This window comes from Mastigoproctus giganteus, chromosome 8 (assembly GCF_048544385.1).
Source record: "Mastigoproctus giganteus isolate SK-2022 chromosome 8, ASM4854438v1, whole genome shotgun sequence".
In the NCBI taxonomy this organism is placed as follows: domain Eukaryota; kingdom Metazoa; phylum Arthropoda; class Arachnida; order Uropygi; family Thelyphonidae; genus Mastigoproctus; species Mastigoproctus giganteus.
This window is the reverse complement of record NC_143582.1, coordinates 230,619,770-230,645,191: the sequence shown is the minus strand read 5'-3', so window position 1 is coordinate 230,645,191 and position 25,422 is coordinate 230,619,770. Positions and strand designations below refer to the sequence as shown.

Sequence of the window (25,422 nt, the reverse complement as noted above, 5' to 3'; positions counted from 1 at the left end):
AGTTATCAGTTAAGCTAAGCCACCAGAGCCAAATTAAAACAAGTCTGCTCTCTTCGACTGCCTACAACAGAATACAAGTTCTCTGATCAGTGCAGACAGGCTACTAGGATAACTCTGGATTCTGTCAGTTACAATAACTTGTAATTGACAGAATTTTGAAAAAATCACAGGACGAGTGTAGATCTGTTGGAATGATACACAGAAAAGCAACAAGATTAATCACTGGCACAAAAGGGTACTCTTACCAAGAAAGACTTTACGTTGAAATGCAGTGTTTGGAAACTAGGCACCTTCATTCAGACATAAGTGAAGTGTTTAAAGCTTGATTAAATCAACTAAATGCTGATGGCATCCTTATTAACAAACAAATGGGCATAAATCTGAACTGAAAAAGGATGGTTGCAGGATCGATCTGCAAAAATGTGTTCCACCAGTGTGACTGATTGTTGGAACAAACTTCCATTTACCATTGTGGAAGTGGATAGCATGAGTAAATTTAAGAAAGAATTAGAAAAATCATTAGCCTGGAGGCCTCATTTTAGGAAAGATGTAGAGCTGCTGGAACGAGTACAGAGAAGGGCAACGAGATTGGTGAGTGGAACAAAGGGCTTAAGTTCTGCAAATTGCAGCTTCTGGAGACTAGGCACCTCCGAGGTGATCTAATTGAGGTGTATAAGGCTTTGAATGGATTGAGCAAGCTCAATGCTAATGGGATTCTTCCTCTTTCTCAGATTACTCACCTGAGTGGGCATAAATTCAAATCAAGGAAAGACAATTGTAGAATAGATGTTCAGAAATTCGCCTTTAGCCAGCAGGTGATTGACAGTTGGAACAAACTTCCATCTGTTGTAGTGGAAGTCGGCAACTTATTTGAGTTCAACGCAGAACTAGACAAATATTTGGAGTGAATGGATGGGTGAAATGGGAAGGTTTTTTTTTTTTTTTTTTTCGCTATATAAGCTTGCTTTCTTGCATCATTTCTCAGGCACCTCCGTAGCCAGGTGGGCAGGAGTGGCACTGCATAGCACACGCTTCATGATTAGACCGGGGTTCGAGCCAGTCACCACCAAATACGAAGGATGCGGAAAGGTCAGTGAATGACCACCGCATATCCCCGGAGCAATATGGCCTTAGTTGCTAATGCTCCTAAAAACCAAATAACAACAACAGCATCATTTCTCACTACTAATACTAATGCTAACATTAATGCTTCTATAAAACCAACTTCTGTAATATGATTTTCTCCTAATCTTAGCCTACAGGCCTTGATTCCACTTTTTAATAATCCTTAATCCTCAAAACAGTGAATGTAGTCCCTCCCTAGTTTCAGCCACGTGGGCCATTTCAGGCAATTCTTCCTGAATTCCAATATAGGAATACTGGAATTCTGAAAGGGCATTTTTGTCAGTTCCTTCTCTTCCTCAGTTTCTGAGTTTCACTAATTGTATTATCATATTAATTTTCCATTTTTTTCTCAGAAATAGTCTAGCCTTCTCATGCACTGCGTGATTTCTAATACTTTTAACTTAAATAGAATTCGTAATGGTGACTATCTCCTTTGTTAATGGTGACTATCTCCTTATCTCCTATCTCCATTCCTTGAACACCCTTGAAATGATCAGGTTATGATTACCCTTCTGGAGAAGGGTAATCATAACCTAATCATTTCACAAACTTGTTCATATAATATTATTAATTTTGTAGTGAAATATATAATAATAGCTGTAATCAAATTCAGTGTAATTAATCTTTAACTTCAGGTATTACAATTCTAGCTGACCTTAGCTGGTAAGTAATTTTTAAGCAGTAATTTCTTAAAATGTCACCAAATTATTTAAGTTAGTCTAATGATGTGTATTCATTGTAACCACATTTCCAATAAATCAAATTAATCATTCACATGGTATATATCAGTATTGCTTTCTTAATTCATTCCAATAAGATGATTAACCCCATAGCACACCTCTTCTGTAATCTTCTGGTTAATTACTTCCAAGTTCTTTTCATTATCAATTAAGTTGAGTTTGGTGCTACTCACGTGCCATGTTACTCTAAGATTACTGCTTCTCAGATATGAATTATCTGAGAAGCAGTTTGAATCAAGTTGAATCATGGCTGCTCAGGTCTTGTTAACATTAGTAGTTGCAAACAAAGCAAGCTTATACATCATCAGACAAAAAAAAAAAAAAAAAAAACATTTCACATCTCACCCATCCATTCCTTCCATCAGTTGATCCACTGTATAGAATTTAAAAAATGTCTGAGACCACTGTAGCCACCATTACGAAAATTGGTTTAGTTCTTACTTAAATTTATTTAAACTATCCACTTTCATAACAACAGATGGAATTCTGTTCCGGCACTCAACTACCCAAAGGCTAGAGGCACACTTCCACACATCTATTCTGCAACCACCCTCCCACAATTTGAATTTATGGCCCCTCATGTGCACTGTCTGAGCAAGAGGAAGAATCCCATCAGCACTGAGCTTGCTCAATTCATTAAAAGCGGTAAACACCTCACCAGAACACCCCACAGGTGCCTAGGCTCCTCAACAATCTTGTCCATCTTTGTACTCATTCCAGCAACTCTACAGCCTTCTTAAATGAGGCCTACAGACCTGAATGCAGTACTCAAAATGCAACCCAACCATTGCCTTATATAATAGGATAATCACCACCTTATTCCTGCAAGAAAACTTCCTGTATATCACTGCAAAACCTGTCTGCACTGCTCAGAGAACTTCATATCCGGCTACACAATTACCTCCAGGTCTTTTATATTTTCCACTACTCTGAATGTAGTACCACAAAATTGGTACATTACTCTGGGGTTATTTCTATCCATATGCAGAAGTATGTTGCATTCATCAATGTTAAACTTCAACTGCAATTTCTTAGCACATCTGCCTAACTTTTCTAGATCCTGTTACAGCAACATACCATCATTACTGTCATTAACCGTTTTGCCAACCTTAGTATAATCTGCAAACTTGGAAATTAACACTAATATACCTTCAACCGTATCCGTAGCCGAGTGGGCAGGAGCGGGAGTGCAGTAGCACACGCTCTTTGAGTAGACCGGGGTTCAAGCCCCTGACTGCTGAATACGGTCGATCTGCCAACCCGCACTGGACCAGCGTGGTAGATTATGGTCCATTTCCCTCAGCATGAATTGTTGAGGAGGCTTCCACCCTGCAGTGGGTTGATAATGGCTGCACTTTACTTTATACCTTCAACAATATCATTGATAAATATAGAAAACAAAAATGGGCACAGCACTGAACACTGGAGAACTCCACTAAAAACATTAGTCCATGAAGAGCAGTGTCCATTGATTACCACTTTCTGTCTTCTCCTACTCAAACATCCCTTTATTCATACCAGCAAATTGTCCATAATGTCATCTGCTGAACTTTGAACAGCAGTCTTTTATGTTTATTTTTCTTCTCTCCAATGCATCTCATTAATTCATCTGACATCCATTTAAACAGCATTTCTTAGTTGGTATGAAAAGCATAATTTCTATGATTAATTGCTTGAATGCTTTCCATTTATAATTTACTATTGGTAATGTCATCAGTTGATCCACTGTATAGAATTTAAAAAATGTCTGAGACCACTGTAGCCACCATTACGAAAGCAAAAAATGATGACAGTTACATCTTTAAGTAAATCCCACATTAGTACATTGTGATCACTGCCACATAGTGGTTATTTTATTTGCAGATTCTTAATGCACAAATAATCACATCAAGAGTATTACTCCCTTTTATTGCCTCTCTCATACAGCTATAGGAAAGAGGCATCCAATAAATTCAGAAAACTTTTCCTAGCATGCGAGTGACCAACCCACAAGTTCCAGTCAATATCTGGAAATTTAAAATCCCCCATTACAAGACATTCTATTTCTCTGCACAACTGTTCATTGTACTCATCAGAATCATTAGGCCTATAACAAACTCCTACTCTCATTTTCCCTTTCACAGTGTTTATGTTGCACCAAACTGACTCAACATTGCACTGTCCACCTATGTCAACTGGATGCACTTCCTTAGATTTTGTGTGTTTCTTAACTAAGAGCATAATTCCTCCCTACCTCCTATACTTTCTGTCCTTTCTATACATTGTACTCCCCATATTCAAATTCTGCATCTCTTATATCTGAGTGAAACAACATGTCTGATATCCCAACAATGTCTGCATGTGATGTCTTGACTAACACTTCAAATTCTTCAAATTTATTTATTTTCCCTAACACAGCTCATGTATTTACTTGTTCCATGATGACTCCAGCCATCCTTGAAATCCCCATTACCTTGCTTTCCAGGTTGCTGCTCACTCCAATAGAAGCAGTAGAAGAATCACTTTCACCTCTGCCTGTGGCTATTGTTAATCTATTAGTTTGTTTATCCCCCAAGCTAGCAGTTTTCTGATACACCTTACACTGCCTCAATAGCATCCACAAATATTCTTGCACCCATGAGCCTTGCACACACACTCTCTCCAGGGCCAAACTGATTGACAAGGCTCTCATCATACACTATCTTATCATGCCTGGGTGGCAGAATTGCAGACATTTTCAAATTTAAACCTTACTTGCATTTTTTTTTTTTTTTTCCCAACACTGCCGTATACTTTTTATGGAAATCTGCAGGTCTCCTACTCTTAATGTCATTAATGCCAAATTGTACAATATCATCTATTTTGCCTTTAGAAGATGATACCTGCTCTATGTGATCAACTTTTGCCCATAGCAGATGTAACCTGGTCCTATTCCCCTATCCTCTTTGCACAAATTTCCTGTTTCTCTCAATTCAGTCACTAACAAGTAGTTCCTGTTAGACCAGTGGATTCTGCCTTGGGGATTGCTGCTGTGTTGCCTGATAATCAAGTTTGAGCTTTGGCATTGATGTGGGCAGCTGAGAGCGTGATGGCCTCCAATTTAAATCCTTCTAGGGAATCCACCCTATTCTTCAAGCTCTCACGAAGGCTTATAATAATGCTGAGTTAGCACTCTTTATACTTTTTACATTGAACACACAAAAAACCATCCCCCTTGAAAATATCATGTCCCATTCCAGACAGATCTGCCAAACAAGCAGTAAGGTCATGATTTGGAGGACAATCCCCCCCCCCAGCAGTTCTTCCCTGAGCTGCCACACTCCCACTACTTTGATCCCTTTGCTTTGTTGCTCAGGTCTGATGCATGATTTCCATTCCAATTTAATTAAGAATACTACACTAAACTAATATACCTAATGTAGTAATGACATTATGTAATGATTAAGCAGCAAAGCAAAGTTTACGTTCTTATCAAGTTGAGTGGCTCATATCTGGTGAGTATGGGCTTGGTAAACCCAGAGTCCTGAGCTGGATATCATCATTCTTCTCTTTCTTGGTGATTCCTTTCTACTTCTCTCTCTCTCTCTCTCAGGATAACACGGGGAATTTTTTTTTTTTTTTGGCTGGTGCAGCATAAGCCTCAGGCTTCCTTGTACTATATGGCTAATAATAATAATAATAATAATAATTAAAATAAAAAATAAAATTATTTAACTAACGCCATCCTATGTGATTCAGCTTTCGAGCTAGCTATTCACCACAATTAAAACACCAGAATTATCATTAGCATTCTTCCTAATGTAAATTCTGGTGTTTAAAAAAAAAAAAAAATGATCCCATTTCACCCCTCCGTTCATTCCAAATACCTGTCCATCTCAGCCTTAAATTTATTTAGGCTATCAACTTCCACAACAAAGGATGGAAGACTGTTCCACAAACCAACTACCTGCTGGCTAAAGGCAAACTTACACACATCTATCCTACCATGGAATTCCCCTACCATGCACTCAATACTATAATAGTGGTGGTAAAATTCGAATGTTCTTATTGATACAAAACAATGGCGGCAAGACTGCAGTTCCATAAGCAACTACAAACAGTAACAAGCAAATTCAAAGAAACAAACAAGTTTAGTAGCTAAAACAAAAAATATACACCAATGTGCATGATTAGAGTCTACAAGCTATCCATTTACCACAATCAAAAACCTACAGTTCCACAATGCACTATACTATTAGTTATACGATATTATATTTGGTGAGTATGGGCTTGGCACATCCAGGGTTCTGAGCTGGATATCAACATTCTTCTCTTTCTTGGTGATTCCCTTCTTCTCTTTCTTGGTGATTCCCTTCTTCTTTTTCTTGGTGATTCCCTTCTTTTCTCTCTCTCTCTCAGGGTAATTCATAAATTTTTTTGGCTGGTGCAGCATAAGCCTAAGACTTCCTTACACTATATGGCTAGTAATAATAATAATATTTATGTGAAATCACTGATATAAAAAGTACTGCAGATATTGTTGTCACACACATGATAGAGTAAACTTATTAAAAAAACATGTTATGTATTGCTATAAATTATAGTTTATCAGCCTCTTCTAATACTGATTACACTTCTACAAAACAACATAGAACTGTCCAAGTATTTCATATATCACTACTAAAACAATTGTGGCAAAATTCGAATGTTCTTATCAATATTTGGTCCTTGAGGTTGTCACAGACATTCTCTCAGATATGCCAGACAAGCTGCACTTGATACCTAGGAGTCTAAAATGCTGATGGAACTGATATTCGGCTGACACTCAAGTCAAGTAGATAGACTCAATTTCGGCGAAATCCAAACGGTCTGTGACAGCCAAATCTTCTGCATGCACCTTCACAATGGTAGGACTGATAGTAATCCTGGGTATAACCTCCATGCACAAGCACAGGGTGGGTCACAACTCAGGTGTGAACCAACATAAGCAGGGGTCGAGTTGTGGCACCCACACCACATGGAGGAATGCCCCCCCTCTGTGTTACCAGGCAGTACTAGGTGGTAGATGATTCTCATCAACCGGTGCAATACCACCACTTTGCTTATTGGAGACTTGAAATGGTGGAACCCATGTTTAGTCTCTAGAGCTAAGTTCCGGTCAACCCTTCCCTATCTCTTCGATCATGCAGTATGATTGATGACTTTTGAGGTTATGATGAACATCATGGCGAGATCCAATATTCCTTACATTTCGAGGGTACAGTTCTAAAACGGTGTTCACAGACTGGCCGCTAGTTAGTACACCAGACCGAACCTATTGGTAACTCTCTAGGAGGCTTCTGGATCAGCTAGTGTATAATCTTGCTACATCTACTCTGCCAGATAGTGACTGGAGGAGTCCGAATAGTGTGTATGCGGGGAGCATTGTCGAGACCACTTTATGTCAAGAATCTGGGTATATTCTTACTATGTGTGCGCCATATCCAAAAATTTCATTACTTCATACAGCATGTCCCACCCACTTTTTCTTACTATTGAATACACCATGAATTGTCAAACTAATAGAGCAAGCTTATCTGCGAAAAGATCTAAACCCACCAAGCACTTCCTAATTCATTTCACAAATCAAATATACGAGGTCTCAATTCTAATCTTAATGATGTCCATTTCCACTTGCAGTGTGCCAAACCCCATGTACTTTTTCTGACAGAATCTCAGTTATCGGTTGATTCAACTACTGCTCATCTCAGATGCCCAAATTATTCGCTGAATGATTCCTTTCGCCTCAAAGGTGGTACTTGTGCATATGTCCGTTCTGATATTCCCTGTCAGAGACTTGGCAATTTGGAATCTCCTCTCTTTGATCTTCTCTGGCTTAAAATCTCTCTACCTCATTGTGTAAAATAAATCTGTTGTCTCTACTGTTCTCCCAACTCCACTAATCACTCGCAGCTATTTGACTTCCTGTTTTTGCAACTTGATTTTCTCCAGTCCAACTTTCCTAACAGTGAGGTAATTTTCCTTGGTGATTTTAATGTTCACAACTCTATCTGGTTTCCGTTTTCTAGTCACACCGACCCAGCTGATCGAGATGCTGAGGCTTTTGCAATTACTGATGACCTTGCACAGATTGTTCATTTATCTACAAGAATACCGGACAACCCTAATCATACAGCCAACACGCTTGATCTTTTTCTCACAAACAACCCTTCTAAGTACACGGTCGAAGTGAGAGGTACTTTAGGCACTTCAGATCACAACTTGGTGGTTGTCTCTTCTCCAATGGAGCCTTTATCTCATGGCTATTCCCAACCTCGTGTTGTTTGGCATTACAAGAATGCAAAATGGGATGACCTGCGAGATTTTTTTTCTTCTTTTCCTTGGTCGGATTACTGTTTCAAAACTTCTGATGTCAGTGAAATTATTCTTGCAGGAATGGAATCCTTTATCCCACACTCCACTTCAAAATCTCGTCCTTTAGTATTAGTATTAGTAATGGCCGCATGGTGCAAGAAAGCCTACGGCTTATGCTGTACCAGCCAAAAAAAAAAAAAAAAAAAAAAAAAACAATGATAAAAAAAAAAAAAAATAAATAAATAATTAAATAATAATAATTAATAAAAAAAAAAAAAAAAAAATTAAACCTATCATCCTATGCGCTTCCCTTACCCGAAAGTACTGTCCAGATAACTTTATCTAAACCTTGGTTTTCCAATAAATGTGCTAAGACTGTTCAAGAGAAGAATATTACATATCGTAATTGGCTTGTTTCTAATTCTTCAGTTTCATTTTTTGCTTACACTAAAGCTCGCAACAACTGTAAAAAAGTTATTAATCAATCCAAACTAGTTTTAACTGATTAAAAATTCCTTAGCTAAAAACAGAAAACTTGCTTCTTGCTCTAATGGTAGCTGAGCATTTATGGACTAATTTATGACTAATTAGTCCATAAATTAGTGGACCCATTTAGGGACTAATTCAATGGAAAGGTTCGGTGAAACACAAGTAATTGCTCTTGACATCTCAAAGGCTTTCGATCGTGTTTGGCATAAAGGTCTTCTAAACAAGCTTCCATTCTGGTCCCTTGCCAAAGCTATTGGCCGCAACTTTTGTCCATCTCTGCACCCACCCCTGTCCAAACCAGATGGTTCTGTTGTCACTTCAGCCAAGGATAAAGCTGACCTGCTAGCATCCCATTTTTCTTTCAACTCATGTATTAATGATCTTGGTAAAACACCTCCACCATTCCCAACATGGGGATTTTAATTTCCCAGATATTGACTGGAATTTGTGGGTTGGTCACTCGCACACTAGCAAGGCTTTTGTGGATTTATTGGATGATTGTTTTCTACATCAGCATGTTCGTGAGGCAAAAAGAGGGAGCAATACTCTTGATCTGATTATCAGTAGTGATTCTTCATGCATTAAGAATCTGCAGATAAATGAACCACTAGGTGGCAGTGATCACAGTGTGTTGAAGTGGGATTTACTCAAGGAGGTAACTACCATCAGAGGTAAAGGGAAAGGTTTTTGCTTTCATAAAGGTGACTATGATGGTCTGAGACAGTACTTAAATTCTATACAGTGGGACCAACTGATGATGTTACCAACAGAAAATTCAAAATAGGAAGCATTCAAGGAACTAATCTTGGAAGCTACTAGGCTTTACATGCCAACCAAGAAATATTGTTCAAGGTTTAGGCCTAAATGGTTGTCAGATGAACTAATGAGACAGGTGGCAGAGAAGAAAAATGCAAGGGATACATACAAATTAATGGGTGACATGGAAGCCTATGATAGATATAAGTTGGTCTGTAACCAAGTCACAAAGGAGATTAGGCAGGCAAAGGCAGACTACAAAAAATCCTTGGCAAAGGATGCAAAGAAAAACAGAAAAGAGTTCTTTACATATTTAAACTCAAGAAGGAAAGGGATGAATCAGATTGGTCCACTGGATATTGATGGTTCAACAGTTGAGGATCCTGCTCAGGTGGCTAACAATCTAAACGAGTATTTTGCATCTACATTCACGCATGAGGAGTTATTCAGGAAGGAGAATGATGTAGGTAAAGTAAACATTGGCAGTGAGCTGGATGATTTTGTAATAACTGAGAAGAAAGTGGAGGAGAGATTGTTGAGGATAAACATAAAAAAGGCACCTGGGGTGGATGGGATCTATCCAGTTATATTAAAGGAGGCAGCAAAGGAAGTAAGCAAACCCCTAGCCATAATTATGAGAGCTTCTTTGGACTCAGGGGAGGTACCCATAGACTGGAGATGTGCAAATGTAACCCCAATTCACAAAGGAGGATCAAAGGCTGACACAAGTAATTATAGACCTGTTAGTTTAACTTCTGTTCCAGGTAAATTAATGGAGGCACTGGTTAAAGAAGCACTGCAGGATCATCTAGACAAGAATTCAGTTATAGCTCAGACGCAGCATGGTTTTGTTAAGGGCAGGTCTTGCCTGACCAATTTTATTGGATACTATGATGTAGTCACAAAAGAACTGGATGCAGGGAATAACTTTGATATTATATATTTGGATCTTAAGAAGGCTTTTGATACTGTTGCACATGGAAGACTGCTGCACAAATTGGAGCAGTGTGGCATTGGAGGCAAATTGCTGCTATGGATAAGGGGATGGTTGAGTGGCAGAAGACAGAGAGTGGTAATCAATGGACACTGCTCAACGTGGACTAATGTTATTAGTGGAGTTCCTCAGGGTTCAGTGTTGGGTCCGTTGTTGTTTTCGGTGTTTATGAATGATATTGATGATGGGATATCAAGTTTAATGTCCAAGTTTGCAGATGATACAAAGGTTGGCAGGGTTGTTAAGGACACTACTGACGCTATGCTGCTGCAACAGGATCTGGAAAGGTTGAACAGATGGGCTGAGAGGTGGCAAATGAAGTTTAACATTGACAAATGTAAAGTACTACATATGGGAAACAGTAACCCCAGAGCAACGTATCAACTCTGCGGTACTACACTGACAGTGGTGGAGAATGAAAAGGACCTGGGGGTAATTGTGCAGGCAGATATGAAGTTCTCTGAGCAGTGCAGACGAGCTGCAAGAGTAGCTCATGGTGTCTTGTCAATGATATACAGGAATTTTTCTAGCAGGGATAAGGAGGTGATTATTCCCTTGTATAAGGCAATGGTTAGGCCACATCTTGAGTACTGTATACAGGTCTGGAGGCCTCATTTCAAGAAGGATGTAGAGCTGCTGGAACGGGTACAGAGAAGGGCAACAAGATTAGTGAATGGAACGAAGGGTTGCTCTTACGAAGAAAGGCTTAAGTTTTGCAAATTACAGAGTCTGGAGACTAGGCACCGGCGAGGTGATCTGATAGAGGTGTATAAGGCTTTGAATGGTTTGAGCATGCTCAATGCCAATGGGATTCTTCATCTTGCTCAGAATAATCACCTCAGAGGGCATAAATTCAAATTGAGTAAGGACGGATGTCGGATAGATGTGCGGAAATTTGCCTTTGGCCAGCGGGTGGTTGGTTGGTGGAACCGACTTCCATCACTTGTTGTTGAAGTTGATAGCCTAAACAAATTTAAAGCTCAACTGGACAGGTATTTCGAACGAACGGAGGGGTGAAATGGGAGTGGTGTGTGTTTTTTTTTTTTTTTTTTTTGTTGGCTGATGCTGAATAAGCTTGCTTTCTTGCATCATATGCCTCTACTAATGTAATGCTAATGCTAATGCTCCATTCAATGCCTCCTGTGGTCTTCCGTCAAAAGGATGTCAGAAGGATTTTGACGAATCTTGATACTAAGAAAGATCCAGGTCCTGATGATATTTCTCCACTTGTTCTCAAAACCTGTGCTCCTGAACTTACTCCTATTCTTTGCCGCCTTTTTTTCATTTTCTTATTCCAAAAGTGTTTTTCTTTCTGCTTGGAAATTTGCTCATATCCAGCCAGTTCCTAAAAAGGGTGACAAATCCCTCTCATCCAATTATCGTCCCATTGCAATTACGTCTCCTCTTTCTCAAGTAATGGCAAAATCAATTAACTGCCAACTCTTAAACTACCTAGAAACCTTCCGTCTGATCAACGATCACCAGTATGGATTCCGTCAGTGTCAATCCACTGGTGATGTTCTGGCTTATGTTACCCATTTATGGATTAATTCAATGGAAAGGTTTGGTGAAACACAAGTAATTTCTCTTGACATCTCAAAGGCTTTCGATCGTGTTTGGCATAAAAGTCTTCTAAACAAGATTCCATCTTATGGTTTGCCAACTGTTTTTAGTAATTGGTTATCCAGTTTTCTCTCTGATCGCTCACTGAGGGTGATGGTAGATGGCTCTCTATCTTCTAACTTCTCCACTAATGCCGGTGTCCCCCAAGGTTCAGTTCTTTCCCCCACTCTTTTCCTCTTGTATATTAATGACCTTCTTCCATTGACTGCAAATCCTATCCATAGTTTTGCTGATCATAGCACATTGCATTCCACTTTCCATTTTGTAAACCTTGTCCTGCTCAATCAGCTTCTACTTCTCGAAAATCTGCTACCAATTCCTTAAATGCCGATCTTCAGGTAATTCTCCAGTGGGGCAAAGACAACTTAGTTGATTTCAACTCTTCTAAATCTCAGTCTTATCTTATATCTCGCAAAAAGGATTCTTCTACTCTTATGCTTATCTTTAGTGACACTGATTTCTAGGCAAAATGATATATCTCTTTTGAGGATTACCCTGACTTCTAATCTCTCTTGGCACAAGCACATTACAAATATTGCTCCCTCTGAATCTAAAAAACTTGGTTTTCTCTTTCGCTCAAGGCATTACTTTTCTTCCAAACAGCTACTCACTCTGTATAAATCGCAAATCCACCCTGCCAAGGAATATTGTTCCCACATCTGGGGTGGTGTCCCCAAAACCTCTCTCTCAGGCTTATTGATTCCATTCAGAAGAGGGCAGTTAGGTTAATTAATTATTCAACTCTAACAGAGTCTCTCCACTCGCTTTCTCATAGACGTACTATTTCTGCTGCATGCCTCTTCTACAGATACTTCCTTGGGCACTGTTCTTCTGAATTGGCTTCTATAATTCTCGCTCTCTCTTTCAAAACAGTCCGAACATGTGCCACCACCAGCCAACATCCATTTACTGTCCAACTTCAAACTCACAGAACCAACTTTTCATCTTCCTCGTTTATTCATTCAACTGCCGTTTTCTGGAACAACTTTCCTTCTATATATTTCCTGAAAATTACAGTCTACAGAAGTTCAAGTCCAACGTCAACAAATATCTTCTTTCGTCTTCTCAACCTCCAACCCAAGCACGGTACTAAGTACTATAGGTTCTAATAACGCTCGTGTTTGGGGTTTACATAAAAAAAATATATATATAACATAATGATAGCAGAAGTCAACTGTAGTTTTTTTAAGCAATTACAAAGGTCAAGTAAAGAACAAATGTACCAAATTAACCAGGGAATTACAAATAAATACTACACTATTAATTTTATATCAGAAGTTACAAAAAATAATAATTTTAAATCAATATAGAAATTTCCACTTAGAAGCACCAGAAAAATCATCTAGTCCTGCAGCCTCACCAGCAATCTATAAAAATGGCATACCTGTGTTGAATATAACATACTCATAGCATACATAAAAAATAGCATATACAAAAAAATATCCTACTCATATCCGACCCATCGTTAAAATAGCATACTCAATTATCGTCATTAACCATCATGCTTACCTGTGTATTAATCAAGCTTAGAAATTAAAAGTGAAATGCCATTATCAATATTAAATCAATATCATTAATAAATATTAAAAATAAAAAGGGACCAGCACTGAACCCCATGGGACCTCACCCAAAAAAATTTAAGAAAACTGAATATCAAAGTGTATAGTACTCCCATGTTCTTTTCATTCTCAATTAACGTATGTTGGGTGTTTCTCAGAAAGTATTATCATCAGAATTACTGCTACACAGATGCAAGATGTGCATTTGTCAGTTAAATCTCAGCTTTCATTTCTCAGTCTATCCAAATATCAATATCTAGGTCTGGTTAAAGCAACATGATTACTGCCACTATGTTTGCCATTGTTTCAGTAAGCATATAAATTAAACTTGAAATATTATCAACATCACTATTAGAGCAATATAATTAATAAATATTAACTAAAATAAAGCATACAGCACCAAAGCAAACTGATTTATACCTAAATAAAAAAGATATATATATATATATATATATATACGGTGTACCTAAACTGCATACATTTTCCCAAGTACTATTTTTCTTTGTCCATGTGTGTATACATATTGTATACACACATGTATATACATGTATGTGCAGATATACAAATACACACAAATATATATACACTTAATTTAAAATAACATTTTACATCATTATGCTACATATATTTAAAATAACATTTTACATCATTATACTACATATATTTAAAATAACATTTTACATCATTATGCTACTTAATAATAATTAATAGCTAATTATTAAGCAAATTTAATTAATAAGCAATAAACCATCATTATTACTTCATAATTCGACATACCTGAGGATATAAATAAGCCACAAAGCCAGTCATGCCACTTAACAAAATTACTAATGTGATCTGGAGCCAGAAGAACTCGCTACTTGATCCTAGTACAAAATGATATGTAGAATGCTGTATATCTTTTGAAGAAATGTCTTCTAATTTTGAATTTGCTTTCTCATTCTTATAGTCAAGTGGCAATGAAAATGAAGGGATTTTAGTTTTATCAATCTTCTGTTTTTCTCTTGTATCTGAATTTTCTGTAGAAGGCACTCTTGGAGGAATAATATTAGCTGTGGGATCTGGTTTGCCACCAATTTGAAGAAGCGGTACAATTGTGGCTAAAGAATACTCAGGGATTTCATAATAACCTAAAATATATAAGTGGAATAATTATAATACCTTTTGCTATTGCATAACCTTTCTTCAAATTTAAACTTTCCCTTTATTTAATTCAAAATAGCTTTTGCTGGATACTGTGTAGAAAAATGTGAAGGTATACAAAATAAATAATTCATAATATCACAACATATTTATAAAAATTTTGGTATTTAATTTTTTTGATGTAGCTGAACTGAATAGTGGTGGCTTTGATACTTTGTTTGTGGGGGGGGGGAGTCAGAAAAGCAAAAAAAGAAGGGGAAAATTATGTTATTACACTGTAGCCCAAGTGCAGAAAAACTTCGAGACAGCAAAAGTGTGCTCTTTCTCCCATTTGTCAGCTTGGATGTGTTATGAAAATAAATGGGATTCCACAGTTAAAAAAAAAAAAAATTATTCAGTACACTTTGATATTCAGTAGTAGTAGTAGAAGTAGTAGTGGCAAATGATGCAAGAAATTAAGCTTATATAGCATCAGCCAAAAAAAAAAAAAAGAGCCCTATACACACTTCTCTCATCCATAAGTCATAAATTAGAAGTGACAGTAGCCACTGGCAGAGGTGAAAGAGATTCTTGCACTGCTTCTATTAGAATGAGCAGAAGCCTGGAAAACAAGATGCATGATACAAAGGGTACTAGGAAAGATTTGCAATACAGCTTTGTTTATTTAATTTTTTCAAAGTAATTTCCTCTACATTCAATACACCTCTCCATCCTCCGAAACCAATCTTTAAACCAGTTCTGCCAAGTTTCACTAGGGAGTAAAGCACGCTCGTTGTCCCAGCCCGTAGAAGTTCCTCATCACTGGAAAACCGCCTCCCTTTTAGCTTCATTTTCACATGCGGGAACAGTGCAAAGTCGCAGGGAGCAAGGTCTGGACTGTAGGGAGGGTGCTCGAGAAGTTTCAGTCCTGTCGTGGTCAAATATTCGGTGCAGGCTTTGGCGCGGTGAACTGGAGCATTATCGTGATGGAGGTACCAGGTGTCCATTCTTGACTTTGGCCGCAGGTTCTTCATAGATCCAATGACTTTAGGCAGGCATTGTTCAGTATACCACTTAGCTGTGACTGTCTTCTGCGTGTCCAAAACGACACGTTCCACAATTCCACTCGATTTGAAAAATACAGCTATCATTTTCTTCTTTACAGATCGGGATTTTCTGATAATTACGGGTGTGTCGTCATCATCAAAGACCCAAACTTTGTTTTGAGCCTTGGTCGGCAGATCGTAATAGTACAGCCAAGTCTAGTCACCTGTCACGATGTTGTTCACATACCGAGATTGTCCCTTAACAAACTTTTTTAACATCTCCCGGCACCAAGTCACACGTCGTGTCATCTGCTCTTCAGTCAGTTGATGCGGCACCCAGAGTGAACAAAGTTTCTTCACGTGCAAATGATCTTGCAGAATCGAACGAATTGCTGGTGCATTTAGGCCCAAAGTATCCTCTAGCTGTTGGTAGGTCACTCGCCTGTTTTCGTCAAGCATTTTCGTCACAGCAGTAACGTTTTCCTCCGTAACTGACGTTCGTGGCCTTCCCGGCCTCTCCGAATCCTCCAAAGTGAAATTTCCCCTTTGGAATTCTCTATACCACCTGACTATCGTTGTACGATGTGGACAATCATCATCTAGTGCAAGAGTCATTTCTTCTAAGCACTGGTCTATGGTTAAACCACGCACGAAATTATACCGCAAAACTGTCCTTATCTCATTCCGTGACCACGATGCCATCGCAAGCACTTTACACTCTCACTACTAATGAATAACTGAGCCCATCGACTTGGCGCGGCGGCTACTATGCACGTATGAACATGTCTCAACATGCAGCAACAAGCAGCTTCCTGTGATTCATTGTTGTGTCATATTGCAAAACTTTCCTAGTACCCTTTGTATTTCAGAGACTGCTGGGAGCCATTGCGGTACAAGTAAACACATGGGTTGTGTTAGGGTGCTAAGAATAGAAACAGGTGCAAGTATACTTGCGTGTACACCAATGCTAGGAGTTTAGTAAACAAATTTGATGAATTTGAGGTATTGCTCAAAACATCAAAGACAGATATTGTTGGGATATCAGAGACGTGGTGTCACACAGATATAAGTGATGCAGAACTGGAATTTGGGGAGTACAACGTCTACAGAAAGGATAGACAGGATAGGAAGGGGGGAAGGGTTATGCTATTAGTTAAGAAACACATAAAAACCAAGGAAGTGAAGCCAGTCGACATCGCTGGACAGTGCAGTGTTGAGTCAGTTTGGTGTGACATAAGCATTGGGATATCAAAATTGAGAGTAGGAGTGTGCTATAGGCCTAATGACTCTGATGAGTATAATAAGAAACTGTACAGGGAAATAGAGTGGGCCAATAAATCAGAGAGTCTTATAATGGGAGATTTTAATTTCCCAGATATTGACTGGAATTTGGGGGCTGGTCACTCACACACTAGCAGGGCTTTTGTGGATTTATTGGATGATTGTTTTCTACATCAGCATGTTCGGGAGGCAACTAGAGGGAGTAATACTCTTGATTTGATTATCAGCAGTGATTCTTCATGCATTAAGAATCTGCAGATAAATGAACCACTAGGTGGCAGTGATCACAGTGTGCTGAAGTGGGATTTACTGAAAGAGGTAACTACCATTAGGGGTAAAGGGAAGGGTTATTGCTTCCGTAAAGGCGACTACGATGGACTGAGGCAGTATTTAAATTCTATACAGTGGGACCAACTTACGATGTTACCAACAGCAAATTCAAAATGGGAAGCATTCAAAGAACTTATCTTTGAAGCTACTAGGCTTTACATACCAACTGAGAAATATTGTTCAAGGTTTAGGCCAAAATGGATGTCAGATGAACCAATGAGGCATATGGCAGAGAAGAAAAATGCATGGGATACTTACAAATTAACACATGACACAGAAGCCTATGATAGATACAAGTTGATATGCAACCAAGTTACAAAGGAGGATAGGCAGGCGAAGGCAGATTACGAGAAATCCTTGGCAAGGGATGCAAAGAAAAACAGCAAAGAGTTCTTTACTTATGTAAACTCTAGAAGGAAGGGGATGAATCAGATTGGTCCACTTGATATTGATGGGTCAACTGTTGATGATCCTGCTCAGGTAGCTAACAAACTAAATGAATATTTTGCATCGACATTCACACATGAGGAGTTATTCAGCAAGGGGAATGCCAGAGGTGTATTCAACTCTAGCAGTAAGCTACAGAATCTTGAAATAACTGGGAGTAAAGTGGAGGAGAAATTGTTGAAGATAAACACAAGAAAGGCACCCGGGGTGGATGGGATCTATCCAGTTATATTAAAGGAGGCAGCAAAGGAAGTAAGCAAACCCTTAGCCATAATTATGAGAGCTTCCTTGGACTCAGGGGAGGTACCCATAGACTGGAAATGTGCAAATGTGACCCCAATTCACAAAGGAGGATCAAAGGCTGACACAAGTAATTATAGACCTGTGAGTTTAACTTCTGTTCCAGGAAAATTAATGGAGGCACTGGTTAAAGAAGCACTGCGGGATCATTTAGACAAGACTTCAGTTATAGCTCGGACACAGCATGGTTTTGTTAAGGGGAAGTCTTGCCTGACCAACTTGATTGGATACTATGATGCAGTCACAAAAGAACTGGATGCAGGGAATAACTTTGATATTATATACTTGGATCTTAGAAAGGCTTTTGATACTGTTGCACATGGAAGACTGCTACACAAATTGGAGCAGTGTGACACTGGAGGCAAATTGCTGCTATGGATAAAGGGGTGGTTGAGGGGGAGAAGAAAGAGAGTGGTAATCAATGGACACTGCTCATCGTGGACTAATGTTATTAGTGGAGTCCCTCAGGGCTCAGTGTTGGGTCCATTATTGTTTTCTGTATTTATAAATGATATTGATGATGGTATATCAAGCTTAATGTCCAAGTTTGCAGACGATACAGGGGTTGGCAGGGTTGTCAAGGACACTACTGACACTATGCTGCTGCAACAGGATCTGGAAAGGTTGAGCAGATAGGCTGAGAGGTGGCAAATGAAGTTTAACATTGACAAATGTAAAGTACTACACATGGGAAACAGCAACCCCAGAGCAACGTATCAACTCTGTGGTACTACACTGACAGTGGTAGAGAATGAAAGGAACTTGGAGGTGGTTGTGCAGGCAGATATGAAGTTCTCTGAGCAGTGCAGATGGGCTGCAAGAGTAGCTCATGGAGTATTGTCAATGATATACAGGAATTTTTCCAGCAGGGATAAGGAGGTGTTTATTCCCTTGTATAAGGCAATGGTCAGGCCACACCTAAAGTACTGTATACAGGTCTGGAGGCCTCATTTCAAGAAGGATGTAGAGCTGCTGGAACGAGTACAGAGAAGGGCAACAAGATTAGTGAATGGAACAAAGGGGTGCTCTTACGAAGAAAGGCTTAAGTTTTGCAAATTACAGTGTCTGGCGACTAGGCACTGGCAGGGTGAGTTGATAGAGGTGTTGTATAAAGCCTTGAATGGTTTGAGCATGCTCAATGCTGATGGGATTCTTCCTCTAGCTCAGAATAATCACCTGAGAGGGCATAAATTCAAATTGAGGAAAGACAGATGTAGGATAGACATGCGGAAATTTGCCTTTAGCCAGCAGGTGGTTGGTTGGTGGAACAGACTTCCATCCCTTGTCGTGGAGGTTGATAGCCTAAATAAGTTTAAGGCTCAGCTGGACAGGTATTTTGAACGAACAGAGGGGTGAAGTGGAAGTGGTTTTTTTTTTTTTGGCTGATGCTGCATAAGCTTGCTTTCTTGCATCAAATGCCTCTACTAATGCTAATTTATTCAAACCATCCACTTACTTACACAATAACAGATGGAAACCTGTTCCAACAATCAATCACCTGCTAGCAGAAGAAAAATTGCACACATCTATCCTGCAACCATCCTTCCTCAAATTAAATTTATGCCCCCTCACGTGGGTAGTCTCAGCAAGGGGAAGAATGCTATTCATATTCAGCTTACTTAATCCATTCAAGGCATTAAACACCTCAATCAGCTCACTCCTCAAAGTGCTTAGTCTCCAGAAGCTGCAATTTTCAGAACTGCAGTCTTTCTAGGTAAGAGCACCCTCATGTTCCCTTCACCCTCATGGCACCTCTCTAAGAGCACCCTTATGGCACTTCTCTGCACCCACTGCAGCAGAATTACATCCTTCTTAAAGTGAGGCCCCCCAGACCAAGATGCAAGATGATGCCTAACCATGGCCTTATACAAAAGGATAATCAACCCCTTATCAATGTTAACAAAGTTTCTGTATATCACTGACAAAACCCAATGAGCTGTTCCAGTAGCATGTCTGCCCTGCTCAGAGAATTTCATAACTGACTGGATATTGTGTATTGTATATATTGCCAAGTAGCACTGGAGGGTCTCCTCTACAAACTGTGTATTATACCATGATGCTACAAACTCTGTAAATGTCAGATATAGTGTGAGTTTTAGTGTTGGTTTGCATAGTGTAGTGTTGGGTTCGCCTGTTGTTCCTTGGGCATTTAGTCAGGGGGCCCCCCCCATGTTACCTGCCCTTGCCTCAGGGAGGCAGCCAGGTGTAGTACATGGGGGGCCCCCTGACTAAATGCCCAAGGAACAACAGGCAAACCCAACACTAAGGCAAATGCAAATCCTGGACTGAGCCTGAGCTTGCCAGGCTCGGTGAGGAACTGCTACAAGAGGAAAGCATGAAATGGGTGGCACTGAAGAGGAAGGAACAGATGAAGAAGATTAAGGTGGACAATAGGAAGGTTGTTTACCTGGAAATAGGAAACTAAAGGGATAGAGGGGCACCCCTGTGGGAGGAGCCCATCTTCAACCAGTCAACATCCTTTTACTGTCCAACTTCAAACTCACAGAATCAACTTTTCTACTTCCTCATTTATTCATTCAACTTCCATTTTCTGGAACAACCTTCCATCATATGTATTTCCTAAAAATTACAATATACATAAGTTCAAGTCTAATGACAACAAATATCTTCTTTCATCTTCTCAACCTGCAAACCATGCACGGTACTAAGTACTGTAGGTCCTAATATCTCTCATGTTTGGGGTTGTAGTAAAAAAAAAAAAAAAAAAAAGATTCCTATTATGTTGGCTAGTTTCACATTATACCTTATGCTATACTGTAACAATTGCAATTTTAAATTAGTTATATCCTTTCTAAAAATTCCTTAGCTAAAAACAGAAAATATATAGCCCAACAAGTTATGTTATGTTATTTTGGTTTTTAGGAGCATTAGCAACTAAGGCCATATTGCTCCGGGAATATGCGGTGGTCATTCCTTGACCTTTCCGCATCCTCCGTATTTGGTGGTGACGGGCTCGAACCCCGGTCTAATCAAGAAACGTGTGCTATGCACTGCTGCTCCTTCCCACCTGGCTACGGAGGCGCCTGCCCAACAAGTGATAGAACCTTTGAGCTACTTATTTATCACAATTAAAACCCTACTATTCCTCTGCCCTACTTGTTACATACTATGCTATTCATGCCAAAACACTGATACGATAGCGGTACTAATAGTAAGTTGTAACTTACAAAATAACTAGCTAAATTTAAAAATAACCTAACAAACATGATTAAGACTATTCACTATTTAATCTATTTGTAAATAAGAATCTGACATGTTAATTAATCAGAAAGATGGTAAAAATTTTCAAAAAACTTATCCATTTCCACTAGTTCAAAATTCTGCCTTCTGGCATTTATAACCTCCAATGTGAAGCTGGTCTGCTTTCATTGGGTTGGAGAGGTGATGACCTTCCATTAACAGCTGGCAAACTTTTTCAATGGTCGAGTCCGTATGAGACTAGGATGGGCAAACATTCCAAACATCATCTTGAACATCTTCTCACCCTTCATCGAACCGCCCATACCGGCTAAAAATATTGGTATGTGATAATGTTCATGTCCATAAGATTCATTGACACTCACCACTGTTTGTATCTGTTTCAGTTGTTCTTCAGGCTTTAAAACAAAATTTTATTGCCACTCTTTATTCAGTCCTTGAAACCATGATAATGTGATTTTACTGTGTCAACTTAAACACAATTTTCCAGTAGGACGCCTTTGTGCATACTGATGAAATCTGGCACAGGGCCAGTTCAGACTTAGCAAAGCATAGCCTCAACAGTGGGCAATGTATACTGCTAGTATTATTGTTTAAAAAGTATCAGTTATAAAACTTTTCACACAACTTTTACAAGTTATGACCTAACTTGCAGCATTTTTTTAGCATGGCCCTACATTTATCCAACAGATGGTCAGGTCATGTTCATTTAATATCATTAGACCCAACATATATAAAAATACTCTCTTCACCCCCTTAAAATCTGACAATCTGTTGGTAACTTCATCAATTGTTTCTCCTGGCAAACACACCCTGGTTTTGGTCCACCTATCTTTATTACAAAAAAAAGTTACCCATTTCCCTGACAATAGAATCTCCCAATAAAGTTAAATCTCCTTCAACCAGAGCAGTATGTGCTTGACTATTCTTTTCTTGGACCCGAATCAGGAGTGCATCACTTGGCAGGTCACAAGATGTTTGATCCCTGATGAGTTCCCAGTTCAGAGAGGGCGCTGAATCTCTTTAAAAGTTACAGCTATCAGTTACAGGCTCTGCAAAAACGATAAGTGTTTACCTGTTATTTACATGATTGTTATTTTATATTGTACTTAATACGTAGTCATATAGTTATAGTTACGCTGGTTATTTTTTATTTTTAATTTAGATAAAGAGTTTTTGTGGATTTTACTTACGATAGGTAAAACCGTTATTTCGTTCCATTTTTGTAGCCATTGTTTTTGGATATAGTGGTAGGGAATTCAAATTTTTTAATTGAGGTAGCTAGGTAGTTCTAACGCATAATTATATAGTAATACGCTTCACTGTTTCTATTTAATAGTTTCTATTCAAATACTACTGACATTTAATTTATTGATTTTTTTTAATTTAAACTACCATGCCCCAAACTAGAGCAGCAAAGCAACGGGCACAAAGTGGCAGGAGTGCTGTGACTCGGGGGAGAACTGAGGGGGGCAATTCTCCAACGCATCACAGCCTAAAGAAATGTGCAACTTGTGAAATGTTTGCCGAACTCTCTGGAACGGAACATGATATTGCCATGGGGGATGTCTTTGTGTGTGCGCGATGCAAGGAGTGTATCGAAATCAGGCAACAACTCAGCGTTCTTATGGGCCTATATGAGAGCTTGAAGGACAGGGTGGATGCCCTCGAAGGAAGTAAATTGAGGGCCCATCAAGCTCTCAGCTGCCCACATCAACGCCAGAGCTTGCACTTGGTCATCACGCAACACAGCAGCAACCCCTAAGGCAGAATGCGCTGGTCCCACAGGAACTAGTTGTTGTTGGTGACTCTATTGTCAGGGAAACGGGGAACATCCTTTGTAAAAAGGATAGGTGGAACAGGACCAGGGTATGTCTGCCAGGGGCAAAGGTTGATGACGTTGTAGAGCGGATATCATCTTTCAAGGGCACAAAAGGTGATATAGTTGTACACGTTGGCACTAATGATATTAAGAGTAGGAGACCGGCGGAATTACTCAACAAGTACAGGTCACTGTTGAAAAAAAGCCGTGAAATAGGGTTGAATTTGAAAGTGTCTGCAATTCTGCCCAGACACGATAGGAGGGAGTACATGATGAGAGCCTTGTCGATCAATTCGGCCCTGGAAGGATTGTGCAAGGCTCAAGGGGTAGAATTTTTTTCAGCCTGGACTGTACTTGTTAACAGGAGAGATTGCTTCTACAGGGATGGGATACACTTAAATAGAAAGGGTGCAAGAATATTTGCTGATGCTATCGAGGCAGTGTTAGGTGGGTCGGAAAACTGCTAGTTTGGGGGGATACAAAGACTAATAGCTTAACAGTAACCGCAGGCAGAGGTGAAGGTGATTCTTGCACAACTTCTATTAGAATAAGAAGCGACCTGGAGCGAGGGGTGTTGGGGGTTTCAGGGACGGATGGCAGTCATCATGGAATAGTTGGGTATATGGGATGTGTTAGGGTAACATGGAATAGGCATAGGAGCATGTATGCTTGCATGTATACCAATGCTAGAAGTATAGTAAATAAATTTGATGAATTTGAAGTGTTGGTCAAGACATCAAAGGCGGATATTGTTGGGATAGCAGAGATGTGGTGTCACAAAGATATAAGGAATGCAGAACTGGAATTTGGGGAGTACAATGTGTACAGAAAGGATTGACAGGACAGAAAGGGAGGGGGTGTTATGCTGTTAATTAAGAAAAACATAAAATCAAAGGAAGTGCACCCAGTTAATATAGATGAACAGTGCTCTGTTGAGTCAGTTTGGTGCGAGATAAGCACTGCGAAAGGAAAAATAAGGGTAGGAGTGTGTTATAGGCCTAATGACTTGAATGAGTACAATGAACAATTGTACAGAGAAATAGAGTGGGCCAGTAAATCTGAATGTCTTATAATGGGGGATTTTAACTTCCCAGATATTGACTGGAACTTGTGGGTTGGTCACTCACACACCAGTCAGACTTTTGTGGATTTATTGGATGATTGTTTTCTGCAGCAGCATGTTCGAGAGGCAACCAGAGAAAGTAACACTCTTGATCTGGTTATCAGCAGTGATCATTCGTGTATTAAGAATTTGCAGATAAAGGAACCACTAGGTGGCAGTGATCACAGTGTGCTGAAGTGGGATTTACTCAAAGAGGTAACTACCGTCAGGGGTAAAGGAAAGGGTTTTTGCTTCCGTAAAGGGGAGTACAGTGGTCTCAGACAGTTTTTAAATTCTGTACAGTGGGATCAACTGACGATGTTACCAACAGTAAATTCTAAGTGGGAAGCATTCAAGGAATTAATCGTGGAAGCTACTAGACTTTATATACCGATTAAGAAATATCGTTCAAGGTTTAGGCCTAAATGGTTATCAAATGAACTAATGAGACTCGTGACAGAGAAGAAAAATGCATGGGATGCATATAAATTATCAGGTGACGCAGAAGCCTGTGGCAGATATAAGCTAGTCTGTAATCAGGTCACAAAGGAGGTTCGGCAGGCGAAGGCGGATTACGAGAAATCTTTGGCAAAGGATGCTAAGAAAAACAGCAAGGATTTCTTTACTTATATAAACTCTAAAAGGAAGGGGATGAATATGATTGGTCCACTTGACATCGATGGTTCGACTGTTGATGATCCTGCTCAGATAGCAAACAAACTGAATGAGTATTTTGCATCTACATTCACACGTGAGGAATTATTACAGTTTGAAAATGGAAGAAGGTTATCAAATTGTAGCAGTGTGCTTAATGATTTTGTAATAACTGAGAGCAAAGTGGAGGAGAAATTGTTGAAGTTAAACATAAGAAAGGCACCTGGGGTGGATGGGATCTATCCAGTTATTTTAAAGGAGGCGGCAAAGCAACTAAGCAAACCCTTAGCCATAATTATGAGAGCATCCTTGGACTCAGGGGAGGTTCCCACGGACTGGAGATGTGCAAATGTGTCCCCAATTCACAAAGGTGGATCGAAGGGTGACACGGGTAATTACAGACCAGTTAGTTTAACTTCTGTTCCGGGTAAAATAATGGAGTCACTGGTTAAAGATGCATTGCAGGATCATCTAGACAAGACTGCAGCAATAATTCAAACA

General features: G+C 39.3%; 1 protein-coding gene across 1 annotated transcript in view; it reads right to left on the bottom strand.

The window, feature by feature from the left end:
• LOC150082409 (serine/threonine-protein kinase/endoribonuclease IRE1-like) overlaps positions 1 to 25,422 on the bottom strand; it is a 402,966-nt gene that overhangs the window by 199,937 nt on the left and 177,607 nt on the right. Inside the window, exon 12 of the mRNA XM_090380512.1 lies at positions 14,376 to 14,728. Coding sequence (XP_090236638.1) covers positions 14,376 to 14,728 — 353 coding nt within the window. The remainder of the gene's footprint in view (positions 1 to 14,375; positions 14,729 to 25,422) is intronic.